This window comes from Apostichopus japonicus, chromosome 10 (assembly GCF_037975245.1).
Source record: "Apostichopus japonicus isolate 1M-3 chromosome 10, ASM3797524v1, whole genome shotgun sequence".
NCBI classification, from domain to species: Eukaryota; Metazoa; Echinodermata; class Holothuroidea; order Aspidochirotida; family Stichopodidae; genus Apostichopus; species Apostichopus japonicus.
This window is the reverse complement of record NC_092570.1, coordinates 15,787,529-15,806,841: the sequence shown is the minus strand read 5'-3', so window position 1 is coordinate 15,806,841 and position 19,313 is coordinate 15,787,529. Positions and strand designations below refer to the sequence as shown.

The 19,313-nt window shown below is 38.3% G+C and overlaps 1 protein-coding gene across 3 annotated transcripts in view; it reads left to right on the top strand.

Moving 5' to 3' along the window:
• LOC139974735 (monocarboxylate transporter 13-like) overlaps positions 1–18,671 on the top strand; it is a 50,547-nt gene extending 31,876 nt beyond the window's left edge. Inside the window, exons 3-8 of one of the 3 annotated variants that reach the window (XM_071982113.1) lie at positions 2,431–2,659; positions 6,650–6,827; positions 7,869–7,982; positions 11,031–11,171; positions 13,037–13,876; positions 17,027–18,671. In XM_071982113.1, coding sequence (XP_071838214.1) covers positions 6,725–6,827; positions 7,869–7,982; positions 11,031–11,171; positions 13,037–13,876; positions 17,027–17,292 — 1,464 coding nt within the window. In that variant the 5' untranslated portion in view covers positions 2,431–2,659; positions 6,650–6,724 and the 3' untranslated portion in view covers positions 17,293–18,671. Of the gene's footprint in view, positions 1–2,430; positions 2,679–6,649; positions 6,828–7,868; positions 7,983–11,030; positions 11,172–13,036; positions 13,877–17,026 lie in introns of all 3 variants that reach the window. The other 2 variants (XM_071982114.1, XM_071982115.1) reach the window with 2 other exon arrangements.
• The last annotated feature ends 642 nt before the right edge of the window (positions 18,672–19,313 follow it).

The following is a 19,313-nucleotide window of genomic DNA, read 5'->3' as shown; positions in this document are numbered from 1 at the left end:
ATCAAAACCAGAAATTTTCTTGTACGCTCCGCGCCAACCGATGGTGGCGCTCCGCTTAGATGGTAATTCGCGCCCCCCGGGTTAGAAAATCCTGGATACGCGCCTGTTATAATAACGCATCTAACCACTCGGTAAACACGTGACTCAATTACTTTTGTGTGCCCCTGTCCTATTGTGTGTCCTATATACACAGCATACACTTCCTGGGTAACATCGTATAAACAACTTGCTCTAGGTCTGAATTCGTATAATCATCGTATTTTCTTTCATTTTTTTATTTTTTTTTTATTTTTTTTTTTAGTCTTTGTTCATTTTTCATTTCCCATTTTCGGATAAGTCGATCTGTCACGTCAACTTACAGAAGCTGAATCTGAAACGAAATCAACGGTCACATCCAACGAAGAGGATAGCTCAGTTTGGTTTACCACGGGAGTTTGGGGTGGGGCTGAGGGTGGGACTGGGGTGGACGGTTTGGTGGACACTTTACACCAATACGGACAGAGAACAAGAACCACGAAAATAGTGCTATCGCGTTGGATATATCCCCAGCACTTCATGTTTACTGATCAAATTATTCATACACTGTGATAGGCCTATCTGAAATGTACACGGGAAAACTCAACTGTTTAACTAGAACTGCATTTGGCTGCAATTACGCAGTATTGTAGTGCGCGTGGAGTGCCTGCAGCAGTATTAGGAAGAACTTTTCGGTCGTTCTTGGTGTTATTTTTTGAGCGGACAACACACCATGGAGTATAACCATGTAGTTACCTACAAAGTGAGGGCGCTTGTGAGCGCCGTGACAGGTTCAGAATAAGTTGGTTACGCAGCTAACTTCTGAAACTGCAAATGTACATATAGGCTATATGAAACTTTAGGTTTCAACGTCCAGTCATGTAGGTATCGTTCATTTGGCCATTAATGCTAATATTGTATCGCGCACTACAATAATTAGTATACAGAGGTTTGTTAATCTCTGATTCATAACCACCATTATCGACTGATAAACCAAGTTTCTCTAAATAGATCCAGCGTTTCGCCTGCTATGGTTCTTACTACAGAAATCTGTCCGTGAGAATACTATGTTAGTTTTCAAACTGATAGACGCTAGCGTAAGTGCCTATGTGATAGTGTGAAATCTCTCGCTTGATACTTTATCCAGAGGAAACGGTTAGTAAAGTTATATAAAGGCGCTATATCATTTCACCAGGTTACCATGGTACTCAGACTGAATAGAGGGCGTACTGTATGTTTGTGGTCTCTGTCGCCGGTGACAGGCGTATATTCTGTTTCTCCGTTTTCTCTGTTTTCATGTGACATCGAAAAAATCCTGGATATTTATGCCACAGCTCAGAGACGCCAACAGAAAGTTAATGTCATTTTTTGAGATGATCATGTAACTTGTATTTTTTTGGTATCTCTAACGGTTTTGGCATATATGTCGTTTAATTGACATTATTTTCTTATTAAATTAATATGTTGATCGAAAGGTCCCTCACAATCGTCCGAGTGGTCTCTGCTGACCCTAATTCTGACCTTCCTTCAAAATATGGAATAGTCGACTGCTGCCATCGTTTTACGTGTTATATATTTGGCGCCGCTAAACATATTTACAGTAAAATAGTAAATGGCGACTATGCAGCTCCATCAAAATGACAACTTAAGTCGCGGTATCTCATCATCTCATCTCCCTACGTGTATTATATAGGGAGATGAGATATTGTACTTAAACTCACATCAGTCATGCGAGGAAGTGTGTGCGTCTCATGTGAATGAGCAAAAAAAGTGTGTCGCAAACTCCTCCTATACACTTAAAAGTTTTAGTTGTTAAGGGTCGGGGTCAAATGTCAATATGCAGAAGAAAACCATTTAACTTATCACCCGATATGTACAAGAGTATTCCTTATTAGATTTTGAGGGATAGGTTGAAAGAACAATGAAGGTCAGAGGTGAAGTTGGCCCAAATGTGATGTCTTGCATGAAACAACATTGATGGTTATGTCATGGAGGAGGTGAGATCTGCAACTTCCATGGTTTGTCCTCTTGCACAACATGTTTCTTATTGTTGTACAAAGTACCATACACTGGGAGGGGTACGGTAAACACCATCAACTGTGTACACATTTTCAGAACATTTTAATAGAGGAGATTGTGAGTGTAACCATACGCGATCGGGATCCACCTGGGTTAGGTTTCTCAAAGGACTGTCGGTCAACTCAAGTATTGGGTCAAGACGTCCCAAACTTACTAATCATAAAACGAATCATGCTGGGTGTAGCTTTTACAGTTAGGAAACTAAGTTCTGTTGTTTGGACCTGGCCTTAATCTAGATCTAGACTTTCTGTTAAATTTGTTTTTCCCGAGCAGTATAACATGGCCGATTCCGTCACTTTACTAGTTTTATGGCGCCCTTCATTTTTATTTCCGTAGATCGACCCTGCATGTTCACAACACCTGCTTGACGGTAGCAACACCAACCGAAGTGTAAATAGAGGGCGGGCTGGTAGATATTCTAGATCGTGAGAATATTGTGAAACGATATATATCTCTCTTGGATCATGGACGATTCTTACCTGGCCTGTTACATGTGAGAGCGACCTTGCGATTGATCGAACTTTGCAGAAACGTCCGGTACAGTAACGATGTTGCTCCCAATCTGGTGAGAACAGCGGCCTAACGTACGAATACAGAACCCAACTTTTCTGTTGTGTTTATCTTTGTATAACTCTGTTAAGTTGCAAACAAATCTAGGCCTAGCTGTGATAAGACATTGTGGGTTTCCAAATTGTCTAATTGTAGGCCTAGGCGGGCTTATGCCTAGCCTAATCATAATAAAAGTTTAGACCCCGTGACACGTACATTTTTCAGACATAACGATGGTCCGACCATGGTACGGTTTGTGTGTGACCGCTCTCTGCTATGGTCAGACCATCGTCCGACCATCGTCCACTAAACATGGTAATTAGCATCGTAAGCCCGAATTAACCATCGTCCGACCATTGTCAGCAGGAAGAACCATGCGTGTGATCGCAATTGCATTGTCCGACTATGCATTTTAGTGTAACACTGACATCATCTACTACTACTTACAACTAAAAACCTTGCGAAACATCATCAAAACCATGACCCTTGACAGACCCAACGCAACTGCGCAAGATAGCTTTGCAAAAGCATCATTAACTCACTGGTGCATGTGTCCACGAATAACGATCGTCCGAAAACAGTAAAAAGTCGTGTGAGTACGTGTGCTATCGTAGTTAGTTAATATGGTCGGACTATAGTTAAGAAACGATGGTTGGAAGATGCAATTTTATACGTGTGACCCTGGTCTTAAGTATGTGCCCAACGCTCAATATGATCCAAAACCCCCACGCAGTAAACTTTCGTTATTGTAAAAAGAAATCATTATTTGGATGTCCATCAGAAAAAACTCAAGCTTCCGTAAAATTACACATTTACTACATAGTTAGTAATAGTAGCCAATAATACAAAACAATACGATGGTGTTGTTATGTGATACCAGTTTGAATTTTACAACCTATATAAGTTGTCAGCTTTTCTGTAACACAACTGGTTCAAATTGAGAGAATTTACAGGCAAAATTGAGTGAATAAAGGTAAAAAACATATTTGTTTGGTTTTGCCCCGTATATATATAGCCAACAATTTGGTAGCTTACATTCCTTTCGATATGGTGACTTTCAGTCTATGTAACTTGTAAGCTCCCAAAAGCTTTTCAAAAGTGTGGGGGGACTAAAGGCCAAGTTAAAGGCATTGAAGACTCACCCCAAACCGTGTGCCACCCTCTGAAAAAGTTAACTTTCCGTTGTTGGCAAGTGAAGTTTTTTGTCTGCCGCTTCAATATGCAGACAGTAATGAAATGTAATACCTTGTTATCTTTTAATTTATCTAGACCTAAGATTTCCATCAATGCTATGTACACTGTGTTGTGGGTATTGACCATGTAGCTGTTTGTATTGACTGTACACTCTTGTCTAATTATAGACTGTAGCAAGCTGTGTGTGTATATTCTGGGATCGATGGTGGTGTCTAACACTTCTGTTACACCTCAGTCGAAACTAATTCAGTATGAATAACATGTTTTTATCAGATCAAGGTTAAGAACTGTTTGTACTGGTCAATACTAGTGCTTTGAGAGCACGATAATGGAGAACAGTGTAGAGAGGTATTAGAAGTTGTCCCAACTGGCTGTACTTCTTGTTGATGACCAGTGCTCTTGCCATGCTCAGAGGGTATCACGTGATACCTCCTGATAATAGTACTATTGACCAATTGCTGGGCACCCTCTTGATCCTGTGACCCTTAGTATTGTACCGCAGTAAGTGACAGTGGTCCAGATGGTGCCAGATGGAAGCCAGGCTATAGCAATGCATCTCAGCCGACACATGTTAGCGTGGTTCTCAGACAACAAAAAAAAGGCTGAAGAGTTGAGAAACCTGAACAGAGTTTGACGATAAAATATTACATTTGGAGTGATAACGAGTAGTATCTCTCAGGCTTGGGGTAATCGTAATCAGTAATCGTAATCGATTACAATCGATTACATTTTTTGAAGTAATCGTAATCGCAATCGATTACTTTTGTGAAAATTACAAAGTAATCGTAATCGTAATCGATTACAAGGGCAAAGTAATCGTATTACATTTATGATTACAGTGAAATTTGAATGAGAAGGGCAAAATTAGTAGAAATGATTAAAACTAATTCTTACTATTGGCTTTTAGTGTGACCAAAGAAGTGTTCCTGCTTCTAGAATTCTCTAGCACAATAAACTTATTCAGAAATTTGCCTACATTCCATTGTCCAATAACCCATCCAACTTTGCACCATTTACACCTCTTTAATTAATGTAATTAACCTTGTTGCTGAAAAAATCACTGCAAATTAAGTATTTTGGTGGATCAGAATTTGCTTTACCAGAGTTGACCACTTTTTGATGAAAATAATTTACTTTTACTTTTGGCCTTCCATGTCCCATGTACTGTGGAATGCCCCATTTCAAAGCTATTTAGTTTTATTTTGGTGTTATAATGTAAAAGAGTTTTTAGTTTTGCTGCTGTGCAGAAATTATTAGTTTACAAAATATAGTGTTGCATGAAAATCTTCATTTGTTTTACTTTAGTATTTGTCTGTTTACTCTTTGTCTGTTTAAATTGTATTTTTTACTGGACTTATGGGTTACACATCTTAAACGTGTTAAGGCATATTTTATGTGTAATGCCTGGTAGGAATTGTAGATATACTTCCACAATTTTGTCCGTATATACTGTAAATGCCCTTCCTTTGCCCTATTTCATTGCCCTATTTCCCGGCAGAGAGTTATATTAAACAGATATGCAGAGGATTGTGCAAGTAACCACAATGTAATCGTGATTGTAATCACGATTACATTACAATGTAATCGTAATCGATTACTTCAACTTTAGGTTGTAATAGTAATCGTAATCGTACATTCTCAAGTAATCGTAATCGATTACATTCAGATGTAATCGCCCCAAGCCTGGTATCTCTGGAGTCGCCGTTATTTCTGTAACCCAATTCAATCGACGGCCTTACAAATCTTGTCCTGCTCTTCATTTCTCAGTGCACGTCCCTTCAATCTATAGGCTTAAATCTGTATAGTATATATACACTGCATATTACAGTAGCCGATGATTTGCAATATCTATAACAATTACACGTATATATATTTGTGTGTCTTGTTTATCACAGCCTAGAAGCCCTGGATGTATTTAAATGGTACCACTGTAGATAAGATCTAATGTAAATCAGATTGAAAACCACGAGCATGGAGATTTGCTTGAACAGGAGTTTAAATTGTTGAGTTGTGTTTACTGTAGGCATATAATATATACAGTATATATACTGTCTAGACCCATGGTGAAGATAACGGTACAATTACCATATGTACCTCAAGTACATATTTGGTTGTTTTACAGTATTGATCTGATATAGTTGATAGCATCACCGTGTTTTGGTAGACATGCGATGACAGTAACCTTTGCTGAAAGTGTAAACATATAGTACCTTTTGTGGTTGTAACATGATAGGAAACTGGAGGCATTCATAAAAGAGGGGAGAGCTGTCATGTGACAATTTGTAGCATCTTCCGAGCTCTTTAGATGGAGCTGCTGCAGTACGAGGCTCAAGTTCCTGTACTGTACATATTGTAGTACAGTACTAATGATATTGTTTTATGATATTTTATTGTACGTGTAGAGTACTGTATGTAGTTAAGATTTTGTACCATGACCAGCGAGGTATTGCAACATGTTTTTTGTTTTCTTAACCAATAGAAACTGTTTTGATGTATTATATAAACATTTTATCACCCAGGTACTAGAAGTATGCACACCCTGTCATAAAAATTGAAAACCCTAGTCCTCAGCTTGCAGAACACATAAAATGTATTTAGCAATTAGTGACATAGATAGACTGTACATTAAAAGTACAGTACACACTGTATATATTGTACACAGTAAGTTTCTTGTTTATTCTGTTAATATATATTAACAACCCTACGGGTGGTATTTGCTGCATGCAATGTATATAATATACATGTTTACAGTATAATTTTGTTCCACTAATCAATAGTTGAATTTTCTCTCTCCTTCGTTTCTTTTCTCCAGAATTTTGCACCATTACCTGTTCGCTCCAGATCATCACGGGGTGCCTAGTTGCTTCAGTATCACAGTCTGTCCAATATGACCACATCGACTGCCCTCCGACAGCCACCTCCTGCCCCAGATGGCGGTTGGGGATGGGTTGCCATGGGAGCAGCCTTTGTTGCGCATATCATAACCTCAGGTGTGTATCCATAGCATTCGTTTCCTATATTGATAATAAACAATACTGCATGTACTACTCAGTGTATATGATTGTTCTATATAGAAAATTTTTCCCTTCATTCCCTCCCCCCCCCCCAAAAAAAAAGAGACTATTTATTCTGCACTCAAAATGCAGGGGATAATTTAAGTTTAAATATATTATATATATCACTTTTGAAGGCTACAACTCTTATAAAATACTATGGTTCTGTGTATGTTTAGTGTAGTTTAGTTTAGTAGAAAAAAAAGGATAAGGGGGGACACTCAAGTCCCCATCAAGGACCCTATAGGAGAGAGAAAAAAACTGGAGACACAAACACTCAGACCCAAATACAATGCAATTAAGAAAGTTCTGTATATAAGAACTGCTATGCATATTGGCAATTTACCCATTTTGCATCGCATTTTGCGATTGCAATACCGGAAAAATTATACACCCGTATTAATCCACTTAAAGCGGAAAACAGTGTTTGTTTAATGACACCACTTACTGTAAAACTATTAAGATCTATTGTCTTGAGAATCTCTCAAATTTAGAAAACTTAACAATTGATTGCTGTTTTTTATAGAATTTGGCAGCATCTTTGACATGTTTTAACGAAACGGTTATTATTGCTATCGGAATGTGAGGACCTTTGTAAATCAGTGTTTCATTCACAAGACTTTCTCACCAAATGAAGGTTAAGCATGGAGTGGAGAAAATGTGTTGCTTTCTCAAGATTTCATATTGTCCAAACACATCCATGTATGAAGTTTGATATCGATTGATCAGTGTAAAATGATCGCAAGTAAAAGAAGAATCGGAAAAGGCTTCCTCGGATATTCCTTTCGACTTTTTCTTCCTTTTAATCAAATGAGATTTGAATATTAATCAAGTTAAATGAAGATAAGTCCTCAGTACATTGTCATGGTATTTTGTTTTTGCAGAATAAGTATTTCTCACTGTAAAGAAGTTGATTTATTTCAATTCCAATAAGCTGGGGCCTATAATTCTTCAAATGTAATTTCCATTTCTCTACAGGTTACATGTTGTCTCTGAGTGTATTCCTAGTTGAGTGGCAGTTATATTTCGACATCAACGCAAAGACAGCGGGTCTGGTCGGGGTCATTCTCGGATTTATGGGACCTGTCATGGGTAAGAGACTTAAAGGCATTGAAGACTCGCCCCAAACCGCATACGGCCATCTGAAAAAGTTCACTTTCCATTGCTTGCAAGTGACGTTTTGTTTGTGTCGCTACAAAATGCAGACAGTACAGTAATGAAACGTGATACCTTGTTATCTTAAGCTGGACCTGAGATGTCCATCGCTGTATCGTTTGTACACTGTGCTGTGGGTATTGACTGCAGCTGTATGTACTGACTGTACACTAGTGTCTAATTACCGATGGTAGCAAGCTGTGTGTGTGTTCTCTGGGATTGGATGGTGGTGTCTAACACTTCTGTTACACCTCATTCGAAACTAGGTCAGATTACCAACATTAGACGTTTTTTTTGCGCGAGTCTTCACACCCTTTAAATGAGCTACATATGCCTGCATGTTTTGTATACATATTTGATGTACATGCAGCTGAACCATAGATGAGTCACAGATGACTCAATCTAAGTTTGTATTGAATGTGCCACATGTACAGTTTACCAAGTCTGTTGATTTTTAAGTGTAGAAGGTATTCTATCCCAAACTGTTCTCTTGTTTTAAATCAACAAATCTTTCAGTGGCTTGCATATGTGTATGTATGTGAATAGGTTAGTGTATATATCCTATGTATGTCCTTCAAAAAACATGGACATTTCGTAAGGATTATTTCAGAGCGAGGGTGTGCGGAAATTTGGCTGGTCTGTAGCAGACATGTAGAAAAATGTAAATTAATATGAATTACAAAAGTAATAATAATGTATATATATGTACAGTGGTCCTTGCTGGAGAAATTACCCCAACTGAAGAGATAACATGTACAGGTTTCTTCAGTGTACAAAGTTAGTCCAGGGCTCAATTTAAAGAAAATTTTATATTCGTAGTGAATCTGTTTGCCTCTAGCGTTTATCATCACATCGCGAGAGTTTGCTGTAGGACTATGTATACGATAAAGGCAGATATTAAACCGGACACTCTACGAAATGTACTTCATTATCTTTAGTAGTTCATACAATATTCAAAAACCAATGATGTTAGCAAAAGGATTAAAAAAAACGTAGATCATATGTTCAGTTAATATTCATATCAACACATGTATCTGTCTTTGCAGCTTTATCTTGTCCAGTACCTTTTTTTTCTTCTTCTGTTTTCTTCCTTGTAGTCTATGAAACTGCATTAATAATGATCATGTGATATCCAAAATAAGGTTTTACATAATAAGTTCAAAGGTATTGGAAAAAATGCGAATGTTTTGCGAATCTACTCTGTGGTTTCTTGAGCAGGAATCTTATGAGAGAGGTCTTGATATATGGCTCTTGCTAGTTTGCCACGTTGAGTGACTTTTTCATCGGACCTTTTAGTGTAAACAATTATTGGAGAATCACATATGTGTCCATTGTCATAGACTGGTGATCTGCTAGAATGTGACTGTTCTTGTAAACTTAGGGTGAAAATTACCTTATGGCGGTAGTGAGCAACACCTGAAACCGGGACTAAAAGTGGATTTACCAATTACAATATTCTTGAATCTGTGAACAAAACTACTATGTTCAACAAAAAGTGCAGTGTAACTAGCCAAGCATATCAGTACCTGTACAGCTTTTATCTTTACTTGCAACCAGCCAAGCGTATCAGTCCATGATTATTTGTGTTTTTACTAATAAACAGCCAATCATATCAGTCCATGTACATTTGTGTTTTTTACCATCCATTATACCAACATTGCTCAAAGTAGGGGGGTGGTTGGGGAGTCCTTCCCTGTACGGTAGACTCCTTTACCCCCAATATGTGACTTGTGCAACTGTTACGTACAGTCAGCATGTATTAACTATAAGCAAGGAATGTTATTACAATTCACTGGTTGGTGCAGATACAGGGAATACTGTAACTGTACAGTGCAAAATAGCTACTGTGGGTACCTGCATAATATTATAAAAATATACGATGCGCACACTGCACCTACACTGTATACTACTAGTTTCAATACACAGGTAAGATTGGGATGACAGACTCACAGAATTTGTGTAATATAACCTGTTATACAGTGAGTAACTCATCATACTTTGTGCGTTGATTTCGTGCTAGAAAACATGCTTCTAGAGTTGGCATTTTTGACTGTGGAGTTTCTGTTTCCTGTTGAAGAAATACTGTAGCTTGGGCATTATAAAGGCAAAGTCAAGTAGAGTAACTATCTTTGACACAAAACTGTATGATTTCACGCGTTCAACTATATTGCTGATTTGATTCAAAATGTTAAAACTAACTGACGTCATTGACACTTGCCTCTGAATGAAAGCATTCATACATACATGTAGATATGCTGTACTGTATATATGTGTACTGTCACACAAACATGTTTGAAAACTGCAGGCATTACCAGGTTTTGTCTCATTTTCTGGTATTGTAAAACTGATAAGAATAGTAAACACCCGCTCTTGTAAATCTGTTGTAAAGGGTTGGAGAAAAGCTGGCTAAAATTCCTGGGAACATCCTCACCCAGTCAACGACGTAGCACCCCTGATACATATAACCTACATCTCAATGAAAAGAAACATTGAACATGCAATAAATAGCCTAGTGGTTAGGTGCCCGCGTACAGAGCGGGAGGCCCAGGTTCGAATCCCGGTCGAGGCTGGAAGTTTTTTCATTGTTCTTGATTTTCCAACTCATTTACGATTTCAATATACATTCATTTGCCTTTGTCGTTTACCTCCATTTCATTAACATAAAGTCTGTTCAAAGTATCTCTTTCGAGATCCGGCTTTAGGAATCACAAATGATTTCAAGTTGGTTAGCATCATGTTTGATCTATAGAGTAAGGCAAAATATGTCACCAAAAACAGAACTAGCATTGTTTGATACAGGTGACAAAAGCCTACAGTGGGGAAAGACCACCTTACCTTACTGGTTTTCTAATTTCTAATATATTTATATAAATCTGTTTCTCTTTTTAATGTTATTTACATGTTTAAACCTATCACTATGTACAGTTATTAATAAATATTAACTGTTTTTCCCTTCTTTTTCTTCTTCTTTCTTTCTCTTACAAGGTTTACCGGCTGGTGGTCTGTCCAAAACATTCGGATGTCGGCTGGTGGTAATCATTTCTGGACTGAGCATGAGTTTGGGAATGCTTCTCTCAATGTTCGCTACAAACATTTACCATCTCTGCCTCACGGCAATATTGATATGTAAACTATCTGTAAATTGATATCTTTAATCTTACAATTTTTTACTGTTTTATGTTTTTTTTTATGTTGATATAGATGAATATCTGATGCCATGACTTTATCAGATTGCGTAATCTATGAAGTCACTAGCTGTGCTCTAAATATTATACGAATCCATAGTTCATTATATTGAAGGAGACACATACCCCTACCATCATTATTGGTCTATGTGATCAAGATGCTTGAAGGACTTCCCCAAGCAGCTAAGAAAATCCTTATTCCATCCCAGAGATATCACAGATTTGAATTGTTTTTTTTTTGTTTTTTTTCACACAAGGCTAAAGACTTGATCAAGTCCAAGTATGACATCATCAAGCCACGTGTGCTTCATTATTATAATGCTTTTTTGCTTTATTTATTTATTTATTACAATGTTTATTTTCGGGTAAAGAGATGGGTTTTGCAAATGCTGCAATGGTTTCAGCATCAACACTGAACACATTTTGCTTTGGCAAAATGAAAAGCAAACAAAGCAAAAGTAAATGAAGGTACAGATCGTGGTAGCATGGTGACATCATAGGTTTACAAAATGAAAGCTCCCAGGCACGTCTTTTAAACTAGGATACATCCCAAATGGAGCAAGATTTTTTCTCAGCTGCTTGGCTGCTTGGGGAAGAGGGTACTTCACAAAGATCTCTGTCATATGAACTAAAGAAAGGTGGTAGGGTATTTGTCTCCTTGTGTCTGTTTACTTTTAAACAAAGGTGAACTCTTACATATATAGCTAACCTACCACAATGATGATACTGTTGGTTACTGGACAATGATGTGGTCCTTGGTATTAGCCAAAAGGTACAGGAGTAATGGAGAAACAAGGTATGCCTGTTGCTTTTTTCATCTCCTGGGAAGCTACAAAGTTTGGGAATGTTATCTAAGTTTGTTTAAAGGTTTACCTCCATTTTTTACTCTCGCTTGAAAATCTGTTTGGAGACAAACAAACTTGTCTGGGTGACAAATTTGGCCAAATTAGACAAAATTTGTAACTTTTAATGAGGACTTATTTGGGGCAGTAATTTTTTTGGGGTGATTAGTATATTTTCTAAATGATCACTTAAGCTCTTTCCTTAGCCTGTAACATTGCAGGGCTAGAATTCCACCATTTTATTCTCTTGTTATAAAAAAAAGTTGGTTCATGTAAAAAGAAAAAAACTACCGGCTGAAATCAATTTTCCTATGGCATCTGCCAGACTTGATCAGTTGCTTCATATGGCTTATGGGAGCAGCCCACATTTGTGGAAAATAAGCAGTTAATAGCTACGAACCTTGTATAAATATTTGACAGACTGACAGTTGTTATAGTACTTTTCATGTGTTTATGTTCTTAATGTGTACTGACAGACAAATGTAAGGCTTTGAGCACATGTTCAATATTGTTCTCCATGAAGCTGCATTTTACATAATGTTGTAACTTTGACCAAGCTGGTTAATAATCACACATATCAGGTATATCCCTATTACTAAGAGGTCTACTGGATACAACAGTTCCATGGCTCCTTAGTAGCAACATGATTATGTCTAACAAGGCCAATACAGAAAATACTGCATCCCACAAACTTTCATTGAATACCTTACTTTTTTCTTTTTAATTTCATTAACAAGTCCTTGAAGTCTTAATATCTGAAATATTTAAGCACTTGGCTTTCTTATGTTAGCAAGTAGCTAAAAAGAGAGGGTTTTTATGGGGAATTTCTCTATGGAACATTGACAAGTATAACTCTACTACAAGGAGCAACCAACTGAGCTATAAACAAAGACCTCATGTGATGGTGATACTTTGCATGCAAACATTGATATAATCTCGTAATGTTATTTTTGTTATTTTTCAGCGATTGGCGTAGGCTTCACCTATCAGCCCGCAGTCACCGTCATTGGTCATTATTTCCAAAAGCGCCTGGGATTAGCCAATGGGATCGCGATGTCTGGCGTAGGCATTGGCATGCTAGCGGTACCTCCCTTCCTGCAATTACTGATCAATACCTTCACATGGCAAAGAACATTCCCCATCCTGGCATCGTTGGTCCTCCTCATCGTGGTCTGCGGCCTCCTGTTTCGGCCGTCCGACCGGGAACTCTACTTCATCAACGAGAAGACGAAACATAAACAGCTCGCAGACGATGCAGCGGAAGACGAGGATATCTCGGCCACGGAATCGAGCAGAACTTGTTATTTCTACCTCTGGCGTTGCCTCAAGTTTTTCGGACTTCAATTAATCTGGCAAATGCCGTCCATCAATTTTATATTTGTGGCGTTTTGTTTATTGGGATTCGGTTACTATTCGTCCTTGGTTTTCTTCACCTCGAAAGCGGTCTTTGATCTCGGTATCGAGCAGACCACGGCCTCTTGGCTCATCTCGCTGGTCGGGATCGGAAGCTTCTCGTCTCGTCTGTTCCACGGCGTCCTGATCGACCTGAAGATCGTATCGCCCATGATGCTCTTCATGGTCTCCACGATGATGTGCTGCATCAGCGACCTACTCAACCCATTCACCGCGTCGTTTGCTGGACTAGCCATCTGCGCCTTCTTCCTCGGTGCCGGAAGTGGGATGGCCATCGCGGTCACCATCGTCTGCATCAGAGAGGCCGTGCCCCCGACCAACGTGCCCAATGCTTGGGGTATCTCGATGACCTTTCTTGGCACGGGAAACCTCATCGGGGTCTACTTCATGGGTGAGCCTAATACTTTTATTCATGTCATATTTTTATGGAGAGAACTTAGCGTCTGAAAATGTCAAAAGTGTGTTGAAATTCAGTTATGAAATGATTTAAGTCTTTGTGTGTGTGTATAAATACATGGGATGCCTAGGTAGTTAACATGGAACTGAAGTTGGACAGCTTGAATGGAGCGCCTACTTTCATCGTCATAATCATAGTATCAGGCAGTGATTTTAACGTCCACGAATGTGGGGAGAACAGCCCCGCAAGGGCTTGTGGATTACAACTTTCACGCCAGGTGGCTCCCAATTTAACATTTTAACTCAAATTTGGAATCTTTTCAATTTTAGAAAGTCTATTTCAAATGGAAAAACAGTAGATTGCTCTTGGATGCAAAAAATCCTCCTTCCGATGACCCAGTCGGGCATTGAACCCTGAACCTCCCGCTTGCTAAACCTCATTGCTTCAAATGTCACCACCTTTATTCACTAGGCCACAGTCCAGGTATAAAACCAGCATATTCTTTATTCTATCTATGCCACATGTTGAGCACTAGAAGCCTACAGATGCTACCATATAATGTCATGTATGTAAGCGTGTGTGTGGGTGGGGTATGTGTTTGTGTGTGTAAACAGCTGAAAGTTGGCATTGCTACATTGTTTCATTCTGAAATGCTGAAATTTGGAAAAATTTCTTTTTGTGAAACTTTTTTGGTGAGAAGTACTCATCATTTTGGAGGTCGGAACGGAACAAGAGAATGATCAAGCACCAACAACATTATGAATATGAATATTCATGTCTAGGGCTCCCACAATGCACAGCTATGCTGTTTTCTGTACCTAGACACTTTTTGGATTTAAACAATTAGGTCATGTTGTGCATGATGTTTTAGATATCCAAGTAATTCCATTTTCTGATTCCTAGCCCGAAGGCTTAAGGAATCTATGCGATTGTGATTGCGTGTGTAAGTGTGCGTTTGATTTTCAATCTGACCGAGGACTTGAACAAAAGAATTTCAGGTCCTCGGTTGTGATTTCTAAAGAATCACCACGTCCTTGGAAGAATTCTATTGTATGGGGTATTGTGAAGGTTAGGGTACGTGGATTTGAAAAATGGAAAATACAATGGGGTCCTCGGTCTGAATGTTATACAAACATGTGTGCGTGTTTGTGTATGTGACGCCCTTGTCTTTAGAACCCTAGGACGTGGATCACACTACCATACAAATCTGCCCGGCACTCAACTATTTCTGAGCACATCCTGAGTACTAAACTCATCTCTTTGTATTGCAATTCTTGGTTCTAAGTGGATGTATTGACTTTTTTCCCTTTGTTTTTATTTATATATCTATGAACATATATGTATATATCTATATATATCTGTGTCTATAAGATGTATCTATATGAATATATATATTTAAAATATATAACTTTTATGGTTGTGTTTTCCATAAGCTGCTAAACAAGTTGAGAAAAATCAGCTGTTTCTTTCGTTTTTCTTGTGTTGTTTATTTCTTGGAAAATTTCTTTTACTAAAAGAAATAATTTAGTAAAAGCAAAAGCAGAAGTTGGTTTTGAACCAGGTACCCTGTGATGCAAAAGCTTCTGCTCTACCACTAGACCATTAGAGGAGAGACTGATAAGAAGCGATTTTCAAATATTTAAAGATCCACTTGTTTGGACTTTATAAAACATTTTATAAAACATTTTCTCCTCTGATACTTGTCTGGGATAGGGAGGCCACTTTGGAACCTTGTCAGGGAGGAGGGGGTACCCGCGAACTCACCTGGCCGCTTGGGAACCTTGTCAGGGGGAGGGGGTAACGGCAAACTCACCTGGCCGCTTGGGAACTTACCCTTTCTTGCCTCACCCACCCGCCCTCCTCCCTTCTGGCCTACCCCTTCTCGTCTCACTCTCCTTCCTCCCTTCTCGTCTCACTCTCCTTCCTCCCTTCTCACCACACCCTCCTTCCTTCCCTCTCGCCACACTCTCTCTCCTTTTACTCTCCCTTTCTCACCTCAACCTGGCCTTGAACCCAGCAAATCAGGAGAGTCCCAATGGCTTGTTGGCAGAACTACCAATTACACCATTTTGGTTCCCATTGGGAAAACTTTGTTTCTTACCTTTATACTTCCACCTTTTCCATAGAACAGAAAAGTAAAAGGCTCTGGCTGGAGTCGAACTCAGGACATGGAGCTTGTCTGACTCTCTCAGTCACACAGAATAACCAACTTGGCCATTGCAACTGTTAAGAAATAATTGCTTGTTTCTAATATTTTAACTTAAGAATTCAGAATGGAAGCAGGAAAAGAGCAGAAAATAAAAATGCTCTCATGTGGATTTGAACTCAGGACATTGAGCTTGTCTGACTCTCTCAGTCACAGAGAACTACCAACTTGGCCACTGCAACTGTTGAGATATAATTCTCATTTCTAATATTTCAACTTCAGATTGGAGCAGGAAAAGAGCAGAAAATTAAAATGCTCTCATGTGGATTTGAACTCAGGACATGGAGCTTGTCTGACTCTCTCAGTCACAGAGCACTACCAACTTGGCCACTGCAACTGATGAGAAATATATGCTTTTTTCTAATATTTAAACTCCAGAATGGAAGAAGGAAAAGAGCAGAAAATTAAAATGCTCTCAGATGGAGTTGAACTCAAGACATGGAGATTGTCTGACTCTCTCAGTCACAGAGAACTACCAACTTGGCCACTGCTACTGATGAGAAATAATTGCTTGTTTCTTATATTTCAACTTCAGAATTCAGAATGGAAGGAGGAAAATAAAGCAGAATAGAGCAGAAAATAAAAATGCTCTCATGTGGATTTGAACTCAGGACATGGAGCTTGTCTGACTCTCTCAGTTACAGAGAACTACCAACTTGGCCACTGCAACTGTTGAGAAATACTGCGCATTTCTAATATTTCAACTTCAGAATTCAGAAGCTGAAATATTTAGGAGCTGAAATATTCTGTATATTCTTTGTGTAAACTGTTTCTTTGTGGGTTTGAGGTTATATATTATTAATATGATCAAAAATATGATCAAAACTCTTTAAAAAAAAAAAAATTTGGATTACTTTTAAGGACTTGTCCATACAGACAGCTGTGGATGAGTGTGATCATTAAATCGTATCATATCTTCTCTTTCTCCTGAAATGCAGCTTTCCTTTACGACGCAACCGGAAACTACAACATATCATTCTTCTTTGGGGCCGGTGCCTTTTTCTTAGGTGCTTCATCGATGGCTGTGTTGTATACGTTAAAACGGCTGAAGGAAAAGAAGGAAGCCAGTATAAACAGAGGCGAAAAAGTTCAAAATGTAGAAGATTATGTCAATGTGGAAGAGAACGGTTTGAAAGAAGAGTTTCAGATGGAGAAAAGAGAAGAAGCAGAAGGAGCTTTGAACCACAAAGATGAATCGGTTTGAAAACAACTTGTCGGTCAACTTATGACCAGAAAGGGGAATCGGTTTTAATAGTACCAGCTTGTCAACTCGTGACCAGATAGGTAAATGAGTATCAGTTGACTAGCGGTTAACTAAGACCAGACAGGTGACTTGGTCGAATAATACCAGTTTGGTAAATGTGTGGCCAGATAGGTAAATTGGTTTGAATAATACCAGCTGGTAAATGTGTAGCCACAAAGGTAAATTGGGCTGAATAATACCAGCTGGTCATCTTTTGACCATATAGGTGACTTGGTTTGAATAATTCCAGCTGGTCAACTTGTGAACAGATTGGTGACTTGGTTTGAATAATACCAGCTGGTAAATGTATGGCCAGATAGGTAAATTGGATGGATTAATACCAGCCGTTCAATTTGTGACCAGACACACACAGTTGTTACAGAATTGCAAGAATGCATGAACAGAAATTTCACTCCAATTTTTGAGGATAAATGACTGCACGAAAATTGTTGTGTGAACCAAGGCTTTGAAATTATGTCTCCATTTAAGAAGTGACTTGTTCAAACCTCATGACAGGGAAAGGCAGGGCTAGATATGTTGTTATGTAATTAAAAGAAACATAAACTAAATTAAGATATATATATTTTGAAAGATGTATGTTTTACTTAATAACATTCCATTTGGGTAGCTGCAAGTTGATTGTCGGTAAAAGAGTATTCATTAACAATGGAGATATAAATCTACTTTGGGGCATTTGTTATTTTCTTCATTTTAGCTGCAACTCAAATATCACTGTGGTTTAGATTTTTTGTACATTATGAAAGGAGGTATACCATCCTCAGAATATTAATTTTCTTCTGTTCGTCATTTTCAGTGTGCTGTGTGTGGTATGCTTGTGATTAATTCCGTGAGGTGGCTGCCTTGGTTTTTTTTTTTTTTTTTGCAAACGACTCGTAGAAATATTACTAACATCGCTGCCTCACTGTTTCAGGGAAGGAATAAACAAATTTAATAATTGCAATCCAACTTTCTTACGCCATGCCATCAAATGACATTAAAAAATTGGATGTGAACACTAAATTATAGAAAGAAATATTTATATTAGCATATTTATCTAATTTATTGTCAGGATGATTGACATTAGGAAATATTTAACATGTTTGATATCAAACAATGTAGATCATCTCTACATGTGGAGCAGCAGGAAATATTGTGTGAAACTGCTCAGTACAAAAGATTATTGTCCTAAACAGCCTGGGCTGCAGGAGCTGCTGTCCCCGGGTCAGGTATCCTACTGTTGACACAGCGCCTAAATAAACAAAGAACTGTTTCTAGTGCAGATGTGGGGATACTACGTAATAGCTTAAGTGTGATAATATCTTCTTATCCAGCAGCAGTAAATATTGTGTGACACTGCTGAGTACAAAAGATTATTGTCCCAAACAGCCTGGGCTGCAGGATGCTGCAGCCCCCGGTCAGGCATCCTACTGTTGACACAGCGCCTAAATAAACGAAGAACTGTCTCTAGTGCAAATTTCATGAGAAATTGACATTTTGAGGTTTACGGTAGAACGACAACCAGACTTAATTTTTCCTTCCTTTGGAAGGGTGTGGGGGATGTGTTTGTTTGCGTGATTTCAAAGTGCCATAGCTTGGACATCTTCGATATTACTTTTATATTTCATCTCAAAAAGATATTTAACAAACAGAACATATAAGGAGAGTTGCACACTGCTAAATTTATTTCTGTGAATTTTATTTCAGTTTTATTTTCTATTTGTCTACTTTATTTCTATTTTTCTTCCTTTTTAAGAAATTTTGCAGCTCACTGCTGAGCCTTATCAAGTTACTATCTAAAGATTTGACTTTGAAGTAATTAACTTCTTTTTTTCTACATTCAATTTTTTTTTTTTGTGGTTCTAAACCTCCAGTATACAATACAATGCCTTTTGAATCTGCCATCCAGTAAACATGTGTTAACATGTGTAAACATTAAATTTATTTAATTTGTTCTTTCTTTTTAAGAGATTCCATGGCTGAGC